We start from the raw sequence: 18,041 nt of genomic DNA, 5'->3' as shown, positions 1-18,041 counted from the left end.
AAGTTTCTCCCTCAAACTTCGGGCTTCCAGCCGGGGAACTGTAGGGGAGCGGGGGAACGGTCCTCGGGATGCCGCGGGCTTCCCCGTCTCTATCCTCGACGACACAGCCCCTCTCTTTCCAGCGCACTGTAACTCCGCGGCCACACACACGGCCGCCGCGGCGTCTCCCCAGCCTGACCCTAACTCCCGATCACTCACTGCCTGCCCGGAATCGCCATGTTGCTCCGCTGAACGCCGGACGTGGCCGCCGCCGCCGCCGCCGCCGCCGTGACGCTGACGCCGCGCCGTCACGTAAACTCTCGCGCGATTTTGAGCGGCCCGGAAGCCGCTGAGCGGCTTGTTCCCGCGGGTTGGCTCGATTCCAAGCTGCTGGGAACGGCTTGTTAACGGCTGGCTGTGTGAATCCGACCTGAGAAAGGAGTGACAGACTTCTAGGCCAGCGGGTAGCCAAGTGTGGTCCTGGGCCCCACGGTATCAGCGACCCCCGCGATATTGTTAGAGTCGCCGATTCTCGGGCCCCACCGCAGCCTGCTGAATCAGAACAATCTGAATTTTAATAACCATCTGGTAATTCTGATATTCAGATTGGAAAAGCGCTACACTAGGCTATTGATTTTAATTTTTCCCTTTCTCAGGTGTTCAGGACAAACTCCGGGTAATTATGTACAAAATGAACATCTAGGGCCGCCGTTGTGGCGTAGCGGGTAAAGCCGCCGGCTACTGCACCGGCATCCCATTTGGGCGCCGGTTCGAGACCTGGTTGCTCCACTTCCGTTCCGGCTCTCTGCTATATATCCTGGGAAAGCAGCAGAAGATGGCCCAAGTCCGTGGGCCCGTGCACCCACGTGGGAAACCCAGAAGAAGCTCCTGGCTCCTGGCTTCAGATCGGCGCAGCCCCAGCCGATGCGGTCATCTGGGGAGGGAACCAGCGGATGCAAGACCTTTCTCTCCCTTTCCTTCTCTCTGTGTAACTCAAGTAAATAAATACATTAAAAAAAAAAAAACTAAGAGAAAGAATGTAAGATATCCCATTACCTGTTTTTTGTTTTGTTTTGTTTTGTTTTGTTTTTGTTTTTTAAGAAAAGAAAAATCTAGGGGCTGGCACTGTGGCGTGGGAGTAAAGCCGCCGCCTGCAGTGCCGGCATCCCATATGGGTGCTGGTTGGAGTCCCTCCTGCTCCACTTCCGAACCCGCTCTCTGCTATGTCCTGGGATAGCAGTAGAAGATGGCCCAAGTCCTAGGGCCCCTGCACCTGCGTGGGAGACCTGGAAACTCCTGGCTCCTGGCTTCGGATAGGCGGAGCTCCCGACGTTGCGGATATCTGGGGAGTAAAACAGCGGATCGCAGATCTTTCTCTGCTTTTGCCTCTCTATAACTCTGCCTTTCAAATAAATCTTTTAAAAAAAGAAAATGAAAATCTATATGTCAATGGTAGCTAGTTCATACAGAACTGAGTTTGTTGTTTTTTAATTTGAAATAGATCGGCGTTCCGCTGTTCATTCAGCAAATGCCGGCAACAGCCAGGGCTGGGCCAGGCAGAAACCAGGAGCCTGGACTCGAGCCTGTGGGTGGCAGAGACCCAAGTACTAGAGCAGTTATCTGCTCCCTCCCAGGTTCGTACTAACAGGAATCTGGAATCCAGAAACATAACTGGGACTCCAACCCAGGCGCCCTGTTACAGGATAGGAGTTTACAATGCAGCAATTAAGCACGCCAACAAATGCTTGCCCCAGGGGAGAAATTATTAATAACATCATTAGGCCGGCACCGCGGCTCACTAGGCTAATCCTCCGCCTAGCGGCACCGGCACACCGGGTTCTAGTCCCGGTTGGGGCGCCGGATTCTGTCCCGGTTGCCCCTCTTCCAGGCCAGCTCTCTGCTGTGGCCAGGGAGTGCAGTGGAGGATGGCCCAGGTGCTTGGGCCCTGCACCCCATGGGAGACCAGGAAAAGCACCTGGCTCCTGGCTCCTGCCATCGGATCAGCGCGGTGCGCCGGCCGCGGCGGCCATTGGAGGGTGAACCAATGGCAAAGGAAGACCTTTCTCTCTGTCTCTCTCTCTCTCACTGTCCACTCTGCCTGTCAAAAAAAAAAAATAAAATAACATCATTAGTGGGGCTGGCGCCGTGGTTTACTTGGTTAATCCTCTGCCTGCGGCACTGGCATCCCATATGGGCACCGGGTTCTGGTCTCGGTTGCTCCTCTTCCAGTCCAGCTCTCTGCTGTGGCCCAGGAGGGCAGTGGAGGATGGCCCAAGTGCTTGGGCCCTGCACCTGCATGGGAGACCAGAAGGAAGCACCTGGCTCTTGGCTTCGGATTGGCGCAGTGCGCCGGCCATGACAGCCATTTAGGGGGTGAACCAACGAAGGAAGACCTTTCTCTCTCTGTCTCTGTCTCTCTCTCTCACTATCTTAACTCTATCTGTCAAATAAATAAATAAATAAATAAAAATCATTAGTGGTGCCACTGGGTTTAGAAATCAAGGTCGTTTTATTATTTTTTATTATTATTATTTGTTCTAGCCATGGGGAGAGACAACCAGAGATCTTCAATCTGGGGATTCACCCCCCCCCCCAATTTCCTGCACTCGTTGGGTCTGGGCCAGGCTGAAGCCAGCGGCCAGAAACGCCATCTGGGTCTCCCTTGTTGGCAGGAACCCAAATACTTGGGCTATCATCTGCTGCCTTCCAAGTGCATTAGCAGGAAGCTGGATTGGAAGTGAAAGCAGGTTCACAAATGTGGGATGTGAGAGTCCCAGGCAGTGGCTTCATCTGCTACACTACAACATGCATACCAAGAGATTTTATTTTAATTTTTCAGTGGTTTATAATAGATGCAATATAGTTCATAGATAGAATTCTAAGAATGTAGTGATATTCCCTCCCTCCCTCCCTCCCTCCCTCATTGCCCCCCAAGAGATTTTTTAAATAATATATTTATCCACATACTTACAGTTTCCAATATCTCCACTATCTTTATGTAGATCCAGATTTCTATCTGGTATAATATCTCTATTTAAAAAAAAAAAAAACCTGCCTTGTTGAGATATAATTCATATGACATGTAATTCACCCATTTAAAGCATACAATTCAGTGATGTATACTCAGAGCTGTAATACTATCATTGCAATCAATTTCAAAATACTTTAAATACTAAAAAAAGTACCCCCTAATCACTTCCATTTCCCCCCAAATCCTCCAGCCTTAGTCAGTCATTCAGGCCATCCTCCACTGCCCTCTGTTTCTGTCTCTGTGGACTGGAAGTTCTACCAGTTCTTCATATATTTTGAAGCCCCATTATTATGTAAGGTTGTCATGTCTTCTTATTAATTGACCCTTTTTTCATTATGAAATCATCTTTGTCAACATCATATTTTTCCTCTGAAATCTGTTTGTAGGATACTATCATAGCCATTCTCGTTTTCCTTTTCACAGTAACTCCAGGGAAAGCAAAAGGTATATTAAAAGGGAAAATAATTGTAACTTACTGCATTGTTAAGCTCTAAGTAAGAGACATAATCATGGTGATGTAAACGCACAATATTGTAACTTAAATTGCTACATAATAACATTGGGAAAAGTGGAAGGATGGGAAGTGTGTATTGCACATTGGGAAGTTAGTAGATATCGCCTAATTCAGGAAAATCAATTCATGTTCTTTAGCAACATGGAGTTAAATTTAAACCATGGCCAAAATAGGGGTTGGCAAACAACCACGTCATATCTTCGGCTTTGTGGGCCGTATCATCTCTGTGGCAACTACTTACTCTGCCCTTGTAGTGTGAAAGCAGCCACAGATGATATGGGCAAGGCTATTCCAATAAAATGTTAATTACCCTCACAAGCAGTTGCCTAGATTCGGCTGTTTACCAACTCCTGAGCCAAAAGACCTGAAAGTAGTTGACTCAGAAGCAAGGAAAGTATTGGTGGGGCTGGGAAACACTTTGGTCTCATCAGACCTTGTACCTGTATCCAGAGGATTCTTTAAAATATGAGTACATGTTACTTTGTTCAAAATAAAAAGAATCTGTAGAGTAAAATAAGTGCATCCCTCTGCCAGGACCATCTGCCTCTTGCTTGAGGTATCTGAATGGGGAACTGTTGACACAAAATTTCCCCAGGAGAGCTCAATAGCCTAGAAAATGAGTCTTTGAATTGGTGTATTAAATTCTGTGCTCTCTCCTCACCTTTGGGACACTGCATGGAGAGGGGCAGGCGGGTGGGTCAAGGCTTAAATGGAACTACTGCAAGTTTCCCACATGGGTGCAGGGGCCCAAAGACTTCGGCCATCTTCCACTGCTTTCTCAGTTGCAATAGCAAGGAGATTGGAAGTGGAGCAGCCAGGACTTGAACCGACACATACAGGATGCTGGCACTGCAGATGACGGCTTTACCTGCTGTACCACAGCTCCAGCCCCCATACACTAATGCTTTAATCAAGTATAAATAATATCCTACTCACTAAAATATGTAAGCTCATGATATTCGAGAATAGTTTAATTTTTTTTAATTTACCAAAGAACAAGCTCTCCCATCCACTGGTTCACTCCCTACATGCCTACAGCTGGCCTGCAGGGCCACAGCTGGAGCTGGGAAATGATCCCAGGTCTCTCCTGTGTAGCAGAGGCCCAATCACTTGAGCCATCACCACTGCCTCCCCGGGTCTGCATCAATAGGAAGCTCAAGTCAGAAGCCAGAAACCAGGTGTGGAACCCAAGTACTCTGATAATGGAACATGAGTTTCTTAATTGGCATCTTTTTTTTTTTGTTTGTTTATTTTTTAAGATTTATTTATGGAGTCAGTGTTGTGGTATAAAGAATTAAGCTGCAGCTTGCAGCACTGGCATCCCATATGGGAGCTGGTTAGAGTCCCAGCTGCTCCACTTCTGATCTAGCTCCCTGCTAATGCACCTGGGAAAGCAGCAGAAGATGGTCCAAGTGCTTGGGCTCCTGCACTCATGTGGGAGATATGGAAGAAGCTCCAGGCTCCTTGCTTAGGCCCAGCCCAGTTCAGCATTGGCAGCTGGGAAGTAAACAAGCAGATGGAAGATCTCTCTCCCTCTGTTTCCCTCTTTGTGCAACTGTACCTTTCAAATAAATACATAAATCTTTTCTTACTTGGAAGGTAGAATTACAAAGGGAGAGATGGAGATGGATCTTCCATCTACTGTTTCGAGGCTCACTCCCCAGATGGCGACAACCTGTAACTCCATCCGGGTCTCTCACATGGGTGGCAGGGATGGCACATGGGCCATCTTCTGCAGCTTTCCCAGGCACATTAGCAGGGAGCTGGATCAGAAGTGAGGCAGCTGGGTCCAGCACACACAATGGATGCTGGTGTCACAGGCAGCAGCTGAATCCCTACCACGATGCCGGCCCCCTTAATTGACATCTTAACCACTAAGTCGATGTCCACTCAAGGGGTGGTATTTTACTTGAGTGATAGATAAATAAATTAAACCTATCCAGCTTGTTGATGGCTTAATTATAAAGTAATTTCCAAAAGACTGATTGCATGATCATTAGCAACTTTGGAAAGTGTCAGTGAGGAACTGGGGTGCTGGGAAGGGCAATACAGCAGAATCAGGCCATGTGGTGCTAGGCCCGCCCTGATTCTGGGTAGCTATTCATGAACTGGACATCTCACTCACTTTTTTGTATTTTTAGAAAATGTTTTGAAATTTATTTTCATTTTATTGGAAAGACAGGGGAGGGGGAGGGGAGAGCAGGAGAGAGCAGGAGAGAGGAGAGGAGAGGAGAGGAGAGGAGAGGAGAGGAGAGGAGAGAAGAGAAGAGAAGAGAAGAGAAGAGAAGAGAAGAGAAGAGAAGAGAAGAGAAGAGAAGAGAGGAGAGGCGATCTATCCATAGGTTCATTCCCCAAATACCTGCAATAATCAGGGCTGGACCAATCCCAGGCCGGGAGCACAGAACTCAACCCGGGTCTCCCATGTGCATGGCAAGAACCCAAGAATTTGAGCCATCAGCAAGTTGCATGAGAATTTTGCAGGAAGCAGAACTTGAGCCAGTACTGTGATATGGGATGTGGGCATCCCAAGCAGAGTCCTAACCAGAGTGCCAAATGCACACTCTGCTCCACTCTTGAAGCCTGTTTCCTTATATATAAAATGGAGATAGTATCAGGATTACCTACCTTGTAGATTAGTGGGAGGATTAACAATGTGAAAATCTTTTATTTCCCCCCCAGAAACCTTTTATTTAAGGAATACAAACTCATGCATGTCATACATACAACTTTAGGAATATAGTGATTTTTCCCACCATACCCACACTCCCACTTACATTCCCAGCCCTTCCTCCTCCCTCTCCTATTCCCAGTAAAAATATTTTAGGCAAGTTAAAGTACCATTTAGTTAATTTAATTTCCACATAATATTTAAAAACATAGCATTCTGCAAAGTCTTCCCTTGCTACTTAAAATGCCATTCGTACTCCCAGAGAGCTCTTTTATGAGCTTGTTCTGAAGCCATCAGGATACGTGGCTATCAGTTTAATATCTTCAAGAGCATTGTTTCTAGAAATGCTGTTGCAGATGCCCTAAAAATCCTCTTCCAAATATGAAACAGGCTTATAGGTTAAAGAAGATGAGGACTGGTAATAACACTGGCATCTTATCAGAAAAGGTTAAAAAGGGACCAATCTTGAATTGGAACACATCACATTTTGTCAAAGTAATACAGAAAATAAAGTTTAATTTCCCAAAATTTTATTAAAAATGGACTCTAGTCATCAGATATCTTCTTGCAAAGATGAAATCTCACAACAGAGAAGGAAAGTTTGCCACAATAATAAGCCTTAAACAAATGCACTTTCTTTTTGTCGTTCTTGAACTTGAGAGGTTTTTGTCATTAGAAAAGAAGTGCTTTCTTTTTGCCATGAGTCATGGGCAACCACTTTCCCACACAATTTTCTGTTCATTAAAATGAATTTTAAGTTGTTAAGCAAGGAGTTGCTTGGGGGGGAGGGGCAGGACACAGGAAGAGGTGGTATTCAGACAAGTCCTTGAAAAATTAGAAAAAGAATTCTTAGTTCATTTCTTAAAACCTTTATTATTTGGTACTCTTTTGATGTAAAAGTTGCAACTGAATTTTTTTCTAAATCCTCATTTGGACCCTAACTGGATTTTTTTTTTTTTAGATAAAATTTCTCCTTCAGTGAGCACACTTGATTCTAGAGCGTGCTGAAGTAAGCATGAAGGAACAGAACGTGTCGACGGGGCACTCCTTCCTGGCTGAAAATATTTTATAGTTAACAAAACTGAACTTGACCAAAGGATCCTCAGTACAGTACCGATTCCATTAGCATTTTCCTGGCAAAGATGCCCCTGGCATTTTTGCACACACATAGTTTGTTTTGGAGGGCAACGGAGGTGTAATTGCACTAGTCCGCTTTTTGTTTTTTAAGTCTATGAGAGCCAAACAGACGTGCACCCAGTGGTACAGGAGCTCAATGACAATATCACCAAAGCTCCACACTTCGGCTCGGGAATGGTCTGCAACAAGAAAAAAAAATTATTGCGAACAGTTTTGTACTTTTATTAAACTGATAAGAACAGATACTACACTTGATCTTAGCCAAAAGGCCGAGAAGCGATTGTACTTTTATTAACATATAGTTAAGATATTATTAAGATATGGTTACTTTTATTATTAAGGTATGGTTAAAGTTCATTAGATATGTTTTGAATCAAATCCATAGCAGAACCTTGTTGAAACACGTAATTATAGGAATATGGAATGATAAAATTTGATATATTCATAAAATGGAATACAACAGTTAAAGAATTAGAGCTATATATTAACATGGATAAATAAAAAAAGAGTATAAATGAAAAGTATGTTGTAGAATAATATATACTTTTTTAAGAATTATTTTATTTATTTGAAAGACAGAGTTACAGAGAGGTAGAGCCAGAGAGAGAGAGAGGTCTTCCATCCACTGGTTCACTCCCCAAATGACCGCAATGGCCAGAACTAAGCTGATCTGAAGCCAGGCGCCAGGAGCTTCTTCCAAATCTCCCACACGGGTACAGGGCCCCAAGGACTTGGGCCATCTTCTACTGCTTTCCCAGGCCACAGCAGAGAGCTGGATCAGAAGAAGAGCAGCAGGGACTTGAACTGGTGCCCAAGTGAAATGCCAGTGCTGCAGGCTGGGGCTTTAACCCACTGTGCCACAGCACCGGCCTCAGAATAATATATACTTTTGAGTATAATTTTAAAACAATTTAAAGCCTGGCAAAATGGTATTATATTTTTATGAATTCATAAGCACATTGTAAAAGGAAGAAATCAGGCATGAAAGTGATAAATACCAAATTCATAACGGTACTCTCCCTAGAGAAGAACAAAGAAAACGGGATCTGCGCAGGGCTAGAAAGCCTCGACTGCTCCTGTAATGTTTTATTTATTTATTTATTTTTATTTGAATGGCAGAGTTAAAGAGACAGGGAGAGAGAAAGAGAGAAGGGAGCTGGGGCAGTGGTTTTCCATCTGCTAGTTCACTCCCCAAATGGCCACAACTGCCTGGGCAGGGCCAGGCCAAAATCAGGAGCCTGAAGTCCATCCAGCTCTCCCATGTGGGTGGCAGGGCCTGAGGCTTGGGACACCTTCTGCTTTCCCAGGCGTATTAGCAAGGAGCTGGACAGGAAGTGGAGCAGCCAGGACTCACATGGCTGCTGCACCCCAACATGGCCCCAGGGCTTTACTTCTTAAAGATTTTGGCTCAAACATGGAACAATGTTGCAGCTGAATATAGAATATAGCTTTTTTTTTTTTAAAGATTTATTTATTTACTTGAAAGTCAAAGTTACAGAGAGAGAGAGAGAGAGAGAGAGAGGTCTTCCATCTGCTGGTTCACTCTTCAATTGGCTGCAACAGCCAGAGCTGCACCCATATGAAGCCAGGAGCTTCTTCCAGATCTCCTATGTGGGTGCAAGGGCCCAAGGATTTCGGCCATCTTCTACTACTTTCCCAGGCCATAGCAGAGAGCAGGACTGGAAATGGAGGAGCTGGGATTCGAACCGGTGCCCATATGGGTTGCTGGCACTACAGGCAGCAGCTTTTCCTGCTACACCATAGCACTGGTCCCAGAATATAACTTCTTTTTTTTTTTTTTCTTTGACAGGCAGAGTGGACAGTGAGAGAGAGAGACAGAGAGAAAGGTCTTCCTTTGCCGTTGGTTCACCCTCCAGTGGCCACCGCGGCCAGCGTGCTGATCTGAAGGCAGGAGCCAGGTGCTTCTCCTGGTCTCCCATGGGGTGCAGGGCCCCAGCACTCGGGCCATCCTCCACTGCACTCCCGGGCCACAGCAGAGAGCTGGCCTGGAAGAGGGGCAACCAGGACAGAATCCGGCGCCCCGACCGGGACTAGAACCTGGTGTGCCGGTGCCGCAGGTGGAGGATTAGCCTAGTGAGCCGCAGCACCAGCCAGAATATAACTTCTTAATGACACACAAGTGTTACTGTTTATACACTTAAAATATTTCCTAATTAAAATTATTTTAAAATATATAGTCTGTGCACACCATCATACATTTAAGTTTGTTAAGGTGAACTATTAAACTGCCATTCATAACAAGACTTTTTTCCCAGGAACCAATGACTAATATTAAAAACCCTTCGCTTTCAGGTGCCTACAACCCCCGTGACCTGTGTTTCATTTTTGTTCTTCTCAGTGTCTAAGTCAGCACCTAAGCCTACAGGTGTTCGCTCATTTGAACTGAATCCATCAGGAAGTGTGATTGAATAAGAGTTCAGATATCAACTTGTCCATCCAATAGCGTTTCAACAGTAACAACTATCTCTTAGAATGACCAAGTGGAAATAGTTTCTCTGACTTCTGCCACCACACAGAACAGGGTTTGCTGAATCAGATTTAACTCTCCCGTGGTTTTGCAGGCACTGCTACAACAAAAGGTACAACAAGAGATAGGAAAGGCACACAAAAGAAAAATTCCTAAGTCTTGTTTTCGATTCGAAGCTGATTTTTCAATTAATTTTCCAATATCCCCTCTTTTAACACACAAACAACACTAAACAGAGGCACTGCCTTATTGAATTGTAAGTATTCACTAAATGTTGAATTAAACATTTAAATTAAGGAATAATTTAATTAAGTTTCAAATACTAAGTTTTTGCAGGTTCTAGTTCAGTAACATCAGCGATGATTATAAATAAACCCAAAACCAGATGCTGGTCACAAGAGCACACCAGGCACACCTGATTCCTCTCCTATCATGGGCATTCTTAAAATGTGATTGTAACCGATCCCTCTGTACTAATTAATTTCCTGGAAAATGTGTAAGTTAATGCTGCAGGTTTCCAAAGATTACGTTCATTATGTTAACGTTCCAGTATTATGACTGTAAATTAAATAAATTAATAAATTAAATAAAATAATAAATTAATAAATAAAAGTTCATCTTAGGACACTCCTAAAATCAGTCCTAATTTCCTGGGCTGAAACAGCTCTGCCGCTCTCCGCAGCTTTATCGCGCCCTACGCCTGCCACGATGCACCCAAATCAACAGACCCCTGTCCTCAGCCATTATTAAGCCATTATTAAGACAGTCGCCATCTCCACGGTGATTCAGGAACACACGGAGGGGGACAGACGTTGCTCCTTTTCACACGCCCCTGTTGCTTATTTCCTGTCTCATTGTTAGCGGGGACGGGAGCTCTGAAACTGCCTGGATCCCGCTTCCCCGGCCTTTCCAAAGACAGATGCGTTAGCAAGGGGCGCTAATGATTCCTCTAACCAAGCCCCTGCTCCGCTGGGTGCCCTGTTAGCGGTTGAGCGCTACTGCCCTCTGGTGGTGGGTACCGCCCAACCTTTGCCGTGTGGCCGAGGACTGCGCGTTCGCACAGCCTGTTAGCAGCTTTTCAAGCATTACTGTCATTTCTTTTGTAACCATAAGGAATTCTACTTTTAAATTTTGCCTTGGAAAAGGCTATAGTAAATTGTTCGAATGCCTATAAGCTGTAAATACTGCATGATCAACCTTTGAATCTGCTTATGGGTCTATTCAGAAACATTTCATTATGAGATTTTTGTAGGCTCTAGTTTAATCACACTTGTAATTACGTAGGGAATTCATCATGCTGGAAACATTAGGCTACAATAGGACGTTTCTGAATTAAAACTTCATTTGTGGACCGCTGCTTTCACACTGGAGTAATTAAGTTAAATCCCTTAGGATTTGTAGACAATTAATGAAGACAGGCAATGCAAAAAGAATGAAGTACTTACGCTTCAAGTCCAAACACTAAAATGTAACTGCTCCTTTTCGACTACCAGCTAACCCCAGGTCAGCAGCATTTCTCGAATGCTCCGCCTCTTCCTCGTTATCCTGTCTGTGGTTCTCTTTAGTTTCCTCACATCCTCACCACTGCTGCCACGCACAGTGAGCAGCAGGTCCATGCGACTTGCCTTTGCCATGGCACTCAGGCATTTAACACATCACTGGCAATTTAACGTGGTCCCCAAGGCGCTGTGGAGTTCTGTCTCCCAGGCTCATCAGCAGAGAATCAACGTTATGTGAGGAGATACCAACACACTTTTCTTGTGATGGAAGGCTGGGTGGAAGCTTGTTCCAGGACAAGTTCTTGGAGGTATGGAATCTCAGAATGATTTTATTTGTATTGCTTTTTTCACGATGTAGTGATAAACCAGATGTGTGAGTTGGAACCAGTGTAATTGATCTTTACAAAAATTCATAGCTTAAAGGGCTTCCAAATTCATTGGATTTTGTGTGGTTGTCATTAACAGATGCTGAACATGTGCCCCAGTGTACATGTATTTGTTTATAAATTAAAGTATTTTATAAAACAAAAATAGAGGTTAGACACTTATGAGATAACTCCATTATGATGAAAAGTCCTGTGATTTTTTTTTTTTTGCACTTCAAAGGATTTTTTAAAAAACCGTCCAAGGTGCTTGCTTTCTACTTGGGAGATCACCAAGTTAAAATATGAAATAAATGGAGTGGATAATCTTTTTCTGGATGATTAACATGCATTTACTTCTGTTTCCTCCTAAGATCCTATAAAAACTAATATAAATGAATCAAAGAGGAAGACATAACTCACAAGGACGGAAGATCAGGAAAAGAGAAACATCAACATTTCACTCATTCCTCCAAGTCCCATCAACTTCCTCTCCCATCTTCACTCTGGCTGACGACCTTGCTTCCAAAACCCGGCAGTGCGTCTACCCGCTTACTCTCCTCTGTGCCTGCACACTCTGTCCTCCCATTGTTTTAAGCCAATTCCTCCACTGGTGCACTATATCCAGGATAATCTTACAGTTCATTGTCCAAATCAGTGCACTTGCGAGGGAAGGAGACAACAAACAAAAAACTGGGGCTGTCTCAAGAGAAATAAGATGTATAGTCACTCTTTTTTTTTTTTCAAGATTCATTTTATTTATTTGAAAGACAGAGTTACAGAGAGGTAGAGACAGACATAGAGATCTTCCATCCACTGGCTCACTCCCCAAATGGCCGTGGCGGCCACAGATGAGCTGATCCAAAGCCAGGAGCCAGGAACTTTTCCTGGGTCTCTCACATGGGTGCAGGGGCCCAAGCACTTAGGCCATTTTCCATTGCTTTCCCAGGCCATAGCAGAGAACTGGATCAGAAGTGGAGCAGCTGGGACTAGAACTGTAGCCCACATGGGATGCTGACACACAGCGCTGTCCCCCTACAGTCATTCTATTTTTTTTTTTTTTTTTGACAGGCAGAGTGGACAGTGTGAGAGAGAGACAGAGAGAAAGGTCTTCCTTTGCCGTTGGTTCACCCTCCAATGGCCGCACCACGCTGATCCGAAGGCAGGAGCCAAGTGCTTCTCCTGGTTTCCCATGGGGTGCAGGGCCCAAGCACTTGGGCCATCCTCCACTGCACTTCCAGGCCACAGCAGAGAGCTGGCCTGGAAGAGGGGCAACCGGGACAGAATCCGTTGCCCAGACCGGGACTAGAACCCGCTGTGCCGGCGCCACTAGGTGGAGGATTAGCCTAGTGAGCCGCGGTGCCGACCCCCTACAGTCACTCTTAACAAGATCCCAACCTCTCTCATATACTTGAGGACACTGCTTTAGGAATTGTCAACTTAGGTTCTCTGTGCCTCAGTTGCCTTCGATTTTTTTTTTTAAGATTCATTTTATTTATTTGAAAGGCAGAATTACAGAGAGAGAGACAGAGAGAGACAGAGACAGAGAGAGAGAGAGAGAGAGATCTTCCATCTATTAGTTCACTCCCCAAATGGCCACAATGGCCAGAGCTGGGCTGATCTGAAGCCAGGAGCCTGGAGCTTTCTCCAGGTATCCCATGTGGGTGCAGGGGCTTAAGGATTTAGGCCATCTTCCACTGTTTTCCCAGGCATATTAGCAAGGAGCTTGATTGGAAGCAAAGCAGCAGGTACTGGAGCCAGTGCCCATATGGGATGCCGCTGCCACAGATGGTGGCTTTACCACAACACTGGCCCCAAATTCCGAGGTTTCAAAAGAAAGGGTAAGGAAATGGACCATAATGAAGCTCTACCCCAAACTCCATCCTATTTGAATATTCAGTTAAGACCTGTTCCAGACACTACCCTCTTTGCCTCCAGATCACAGAAAGGGATGAAGGCAAACCTTGAGCGCAGCCCTCTCTTGAGCATAGCTGCTCTCCTTCCTGGGTGTGGACTTTGACTTTGCATGTACATAAACCTGACCTCTCTGCTAGGCTTTACCTGCAGCCATCCTTGAATGGACCAGCCACCCCATGATACAATGACAGCAGCCCCAAAGTGGAGACAACTCACAGGTCCTCCGAGCTTCCAGCAAAGGCTTTAGACCCCGCCCCCGCCCCGCTTAAACAGAAACAAGCGCAGGTTACCAGGCATCTGAGGAAAGCCTGCACCATGAGACACGGAGACCAAACATGAAAAAGAAACAATAGGGAGAAGAAAGCTTCAGGAAAGGTTTCTCACTGATGCTCTCAGAGGGAGAAGGTGAAGCACAGGGTGAAGAGGCTGTAGAAAATGAACAAGAGCTCCTAGACAAGATGCCAATCAGAGGTTCGGAGAGTTCTTCAGGAAGTGAAGCCAAAATGAGAAGACAAAAGGATGGAAACCAGGGGCCAGCCCTGTGGCATGGTGGGTTAAGGGGCCGCCTGCAACACCGGCATCCTATATAAGTGCCCATTTGAGTTCTGGCTGCTTCACTTTCCGTCCAGCTCCCTGCCAATGTGCCTGGGAAATCAGAGGAAAATGGCCCAAGTGTTTGAGCCCTTGTCACCCATGTGGGAGACCTGGATGGAGTTCTGGCCTCCTGGCTTCAGCATGGCCCAGCCCTAGCTGTTGCAGCCATTTGGGAAGTAAACTAGTGGATGGAAAATTCTCTCTCTCTCTCCCTCTCCCTCTCCTCCTCTTTCTATAACTCTTATCTTTCAAGTAAATAAAAAATAAATACAGGGGCCAGCACTATGGTGTAGTGGGTAAAGCCGCCACCTGCCATGCCAGCATCCCATGTGGGCGCTGGTTCGAGACCCACTGCTCCACTTCCAATCCAGCTCTCTGCTATAGCCTAGGAAAGCAGTAGAAGATGGCCCAAGTCCTTGGGCCCCTGCACCCATGTGGGAGACCTGGATCCCAGCTTTGGCCTTGCCCAGCCCTGGTCATTGCAGCCATTTAATGAGTGAACCAGCAAATGGAAGACCCTTCTCTCTGTAACTCTGACTTTCAAATAAATAAATACGTAAAATTTTTTTTTTTGACAGGCAGAGTGGACAGTGAGAGAGAGAGACAGAGAGAAAGGTCTTCCTTTGCCGTTGGTTCACCCTCCAATGGCCGCCACGGCTGGCGTGCTGCGGCCGTTGCACCGCGCTGATCCGATGGCAGGAGCCAGGAGCCAGGTGCTTTTCCTGGTCTCCCATGGGGTGCAGGGCCCAAGCACTTGGGCCATCCTCCACTGCACTCCCGGGCCACAGCAGAGGGCTGGCCTGGAAGAGGGGCAACCGGGACAGAATCCGGCGCCCCGACCGGGACTAGAACCCGGTGTGCCAGCGCCGCTAGGCGGAGGATTAGCCTAGTGAGCCGCGGCACCGGCCAAATACGTAAATATTTTTTAAAAAGACAACCTATTATATATTTCAATTTATACAAAACCTCCAGACTAAGCAAATCCATTGATACAGAAAACAGACTGACGTTTGCATGGCTAGAGGAGGGGCATGGGAGGAGTAAGCACTAATTGAGAACAGGGATTCTTTTGCAGCGATGAGAACATTCTAAAATTAGTGGTAATGACTGCACAACCTGGTATGTATTTCGAAGCCACTGAACTGTATTCTCTAAAATGGTGAAATGGATGGCATGTGAGTATATCTCAGTTTTGAACACAGACAGTGGAGAAATGTCATCAAAATTATAGTTCCTGCCAAAGGACAAATCAAGTGTGAGTATAAATGAAAATGTTGGAAAAACTATCAGTTTTTGTTCTTTAGACACAAAATGTCAAAAAATTTACCATTCATGTACTGTTTCTCAGAAATCTACTGCTGGAGATACGCTACCTCAAACAAAGGAACAGACCAAAAGTGAACTAAGAGAACAGCAAAGTCAATTCCTGAGATTGTGACAAAGTGAATCTCAGGAAGGCTGCTGGAGAGCAGATCTGGCACCGTGGCTCAATAGGCTAATCCTCCACCTAGCGGTGCCGGCACATGGGGATCTAGTCCCGGTCGGGGCACCAGATTCTGTCCCGGTTGCCCCTCTTCCCTGCCAGCTCTCTGCTGTGGCCCGGGAGTGCAGTGGAGGATGGCCCAAGTGCTTGGGCCCTGCACCCCATGGGAGACCAAGAGAAGCACCTGGCTCCTGCCTTTGGATCAGTGCGGTATGCACCACGCCAGCCATGGTGGCCATTGGAGGGTGAACCAACCCAACAGCAAAAGGAAGACCTTTCTCTCTGTCTCTCTCTCTCACTATCCACTCTGCCTGTCAAAAAAAAAAAAAAAAAAAAAAAAAAAAAAAAAAAAGGATTGTCCCTGGGAGAGGAATTGGAGACAGTGAGAGGAGAGACAAGGGAGGGCTAGTGCCCATGTTTTTAGTTCTATTTGATCTTTTGATTATTTAAATATATATATAACTTTAAAAATCCATTTGTGATCAAAGATTTTTAACATCCACTAAAATGAAAAAAAGAGTGTCAAGTTAAATGGAAAAATGTTCTCATTAAACTGATTTTTAAAAATCTCTAATCAGATATCAAAGCAGCACAAGTAAAAGCACTTTTTGTTGTTTCTGTTAATTCAGTGAGCACCATTGGAAAACTTCAAAATTTAAAATCAAAGGGATAGGTGAGGGACAACAAAAGAATTGCTTATTTGATTTTCATTCTTTTTTCTTCTGAATAACTTAAATCTGAGAGCAGAAGAGGTATGAATACATGGTAAATGGGTCAAACAGCAGGACTCTAGGTCTTTCCCAAATCCCAAAATAGCCTGTTATATTCTTTTCCTGAACAGTGTGAGCATTTGTCTCATATCTTAACTGAAAGGGCCCTGTAAGAGGTTCTTGCCGGGACAAAGGGAATCTGTTCTAAAGCTGAACTGACAGTTCCTCCTCCACAGTCTGAAACCCACGAGCAACTCGGAGATGGCACGCTCTGGGCTCTGTAAAACCCACGGCTGCTTCTACTTCAAGCGGAAGCCAAGAACTCCCCAGAGGAGCCACCATTCAAGATGACCACGTCCACAAAGGTGGGGGAGAACTGTAACAGCACCCACGCCCGTGTCAGCATACGGAGGAGCCCCACGAACAGACAGGACAGTGTGCTTGGTATCTTGTGACAACTTGTCCACTTCACTTTGACCCATTTCCAAAAATCAGGCACAGAGTTAGATTCAGTTCCACTCTATAGTCCTGTTTGCTATCTCTGGACGGTTGGTGGAACCTTGTGAAAAGTTCCTGTTAGGGTTTCAGCCCTGCAGTGGGCATGAAGGGAAGAGTCGTGTCCCACTTTTGTAATGGAGCGAGACCAGGGTGGCAGAGGCAATCAGGGAAAGACCTCCAAGGAAAGGCGACTCCTGAGGACGAGAGTTAATCAGGGCTGTCTGGTAGCCCTCCCCCGTGATGGCAGAGTGCCGCCCTCATTGTCAACCATGGAGGGCCATGGTGACGCTGTATTGAGGAAGCTGCTGGGTTTCTTTACACGTGGTGCCAGCACTGAGGCTCTGGCTGCTTTGCCACAGGAGGAGTCCTAGGATTCTGTGGGAGAAGTAGAAGGCCAAGGGCACTCTTGCTAAGAAGTGCCTGTGGACTTGCACACACTTGGACTTACGCTCGGGGAGGAAGCTGTCAGAAACACAGGGTCTAGACAAAAAAAAGTGATTCAGGACATACACCGGGGGACAGCTTATCTTGCCTCTAGATCTGGAAATATTTCCTGGCATGCAACATCTGTCCAAATATCTTGGGATGAGAACATGGGATAGGTATGGGGCACCTTGCAGCGAGACCACGGGTGGCTGCAGCAGAGATCCAAAGTGGTCATGGGACTCGAGGTGGAAGCGATGAGCCGCCTTAGGCATAACAACAGGGCAGAGCAGGCTCTTGGTGAGCTATTGCAAGCACAGCTGTCTGGGAGTAGTCACTAGAGATGAGGGGCCCACCACAGAGAACTGTGTCAGTAGCATTCATAGGCAATGGCACAGCTTTCAAGGCCAGGCCTGCTGAGCTAAGTGGCCCAAAGCTCCTGCATGGGTAAGTGCCTCAGTCTAAAGGCAGGGCACAGCTGCTGGAGGTTCTACTGGAATACCCCTTTCTGGAACTAGAACAAAGAGGGGTGAGAGTTGGCAGCAGAGCACTGAAGAAAAGTGGGCACTTTACTGGTCCTAATTCTATTCTTTTGATAAAAATCAGTAGTTTGGAAGGCTTGGTAGGTTAGGAGATGTGCTATGTACTTTGAAAGTCCCTCCCTAGCAGGCCACACAGCAGACTCACAGAATGACAAATGCCCTAAACAGCACTCTAGTCTCAGAGTCAGCCCTTTAA

The 18,041-nt window shown here is 45.9% G+C and overlaps 2 protein-coding genes, 1 long non-coding RNA gene and 1 pseudogene across 8 annotated transcripts in view; 1 reads left to right on the top strand and 3 right to left on the bottom strand.

Moving 5' to 3' along the window:
- Nucleotides 1-637, bottom strand: part of NSRP1 (nuclear speckle splicing regulatory protein 1) — a 65,199-nt gene extending 64,562 nt beyond the window's left edge. For 2 of the 3 annotated variants that reach the window (XM_002718905.5, XM_051824606.2), the window contains exon 1: nucleotides 199-637. In XM_002718905.5, coding sequence (XP_002718951.1) covers nucleotides 199-218 — 20 coding nt within the window. In that variant the 5' untranslated portion in view covers nucleotides 219-637. The remainder of the gene's footprint in view (nucleotides 1-198) is intronic. The other variant, XM_070061162.1, reaches the window with a different exon arrangement.
- Nucleotides 52-1,004, top strand: LOC138846180 (uncharacterized). The gene is made up of 2 exons (XR_011383620.1): nucleotides 52-471; nucleotides 636-1,004. It is a non-coding gene; the product is annotated as an uncharacterized lncRNA (long non-coding RNA).
- A 6,071-nt stretch (nucleotides 1,005-7,075) lies between these two features.
- Nucleotides 7,076-18,041, bottom strand: part of EFCAB5 (EF-hand calcium binding domain 5) — a 139,387-nt gene continuing 128,421 nt past the window's right edge. For all 4 annotated transcript variants that reach the window (XM_070061150.1, XM_070061149.1, XM_070061151.1 and 1 more), the window contains one exon: nucleotides 7,076-7,508. In XM_070061150.1, the coding sequence (XP_069917251.1) occupies nucleotides 7,315-7,508 (194 nt within the window). In that variant the 3' untranslated portion in view covers nucleotides 7,076-7,314. The remainder of the gene's footprint in view (nucleotides 7,509-18,041) is intronic.
- Nucleotides 7,502-7,610, bottom strand: LOC127484567 (U2 spliceosomal RNA; annotated as a pseudogene).

The sequence above is a fragment of the Oryctolagus cuniculus genome, chromosome 17 (assembly GCF_964237555.1).
Source record: "Oryctolagus cuniculus chromosome 17, mOryCun1.1, whole genome shotgun sequence".
Lineage (NCBI taxonomy): Eukaryota > Metazoa > Chordata > Mammalia > Lagomorpha > Leporidae > Oryctolagus > Oryctolagus cuniculus.
This window is presented reverse-complemented; position numbering and strand designations above follow the sequence as displayed.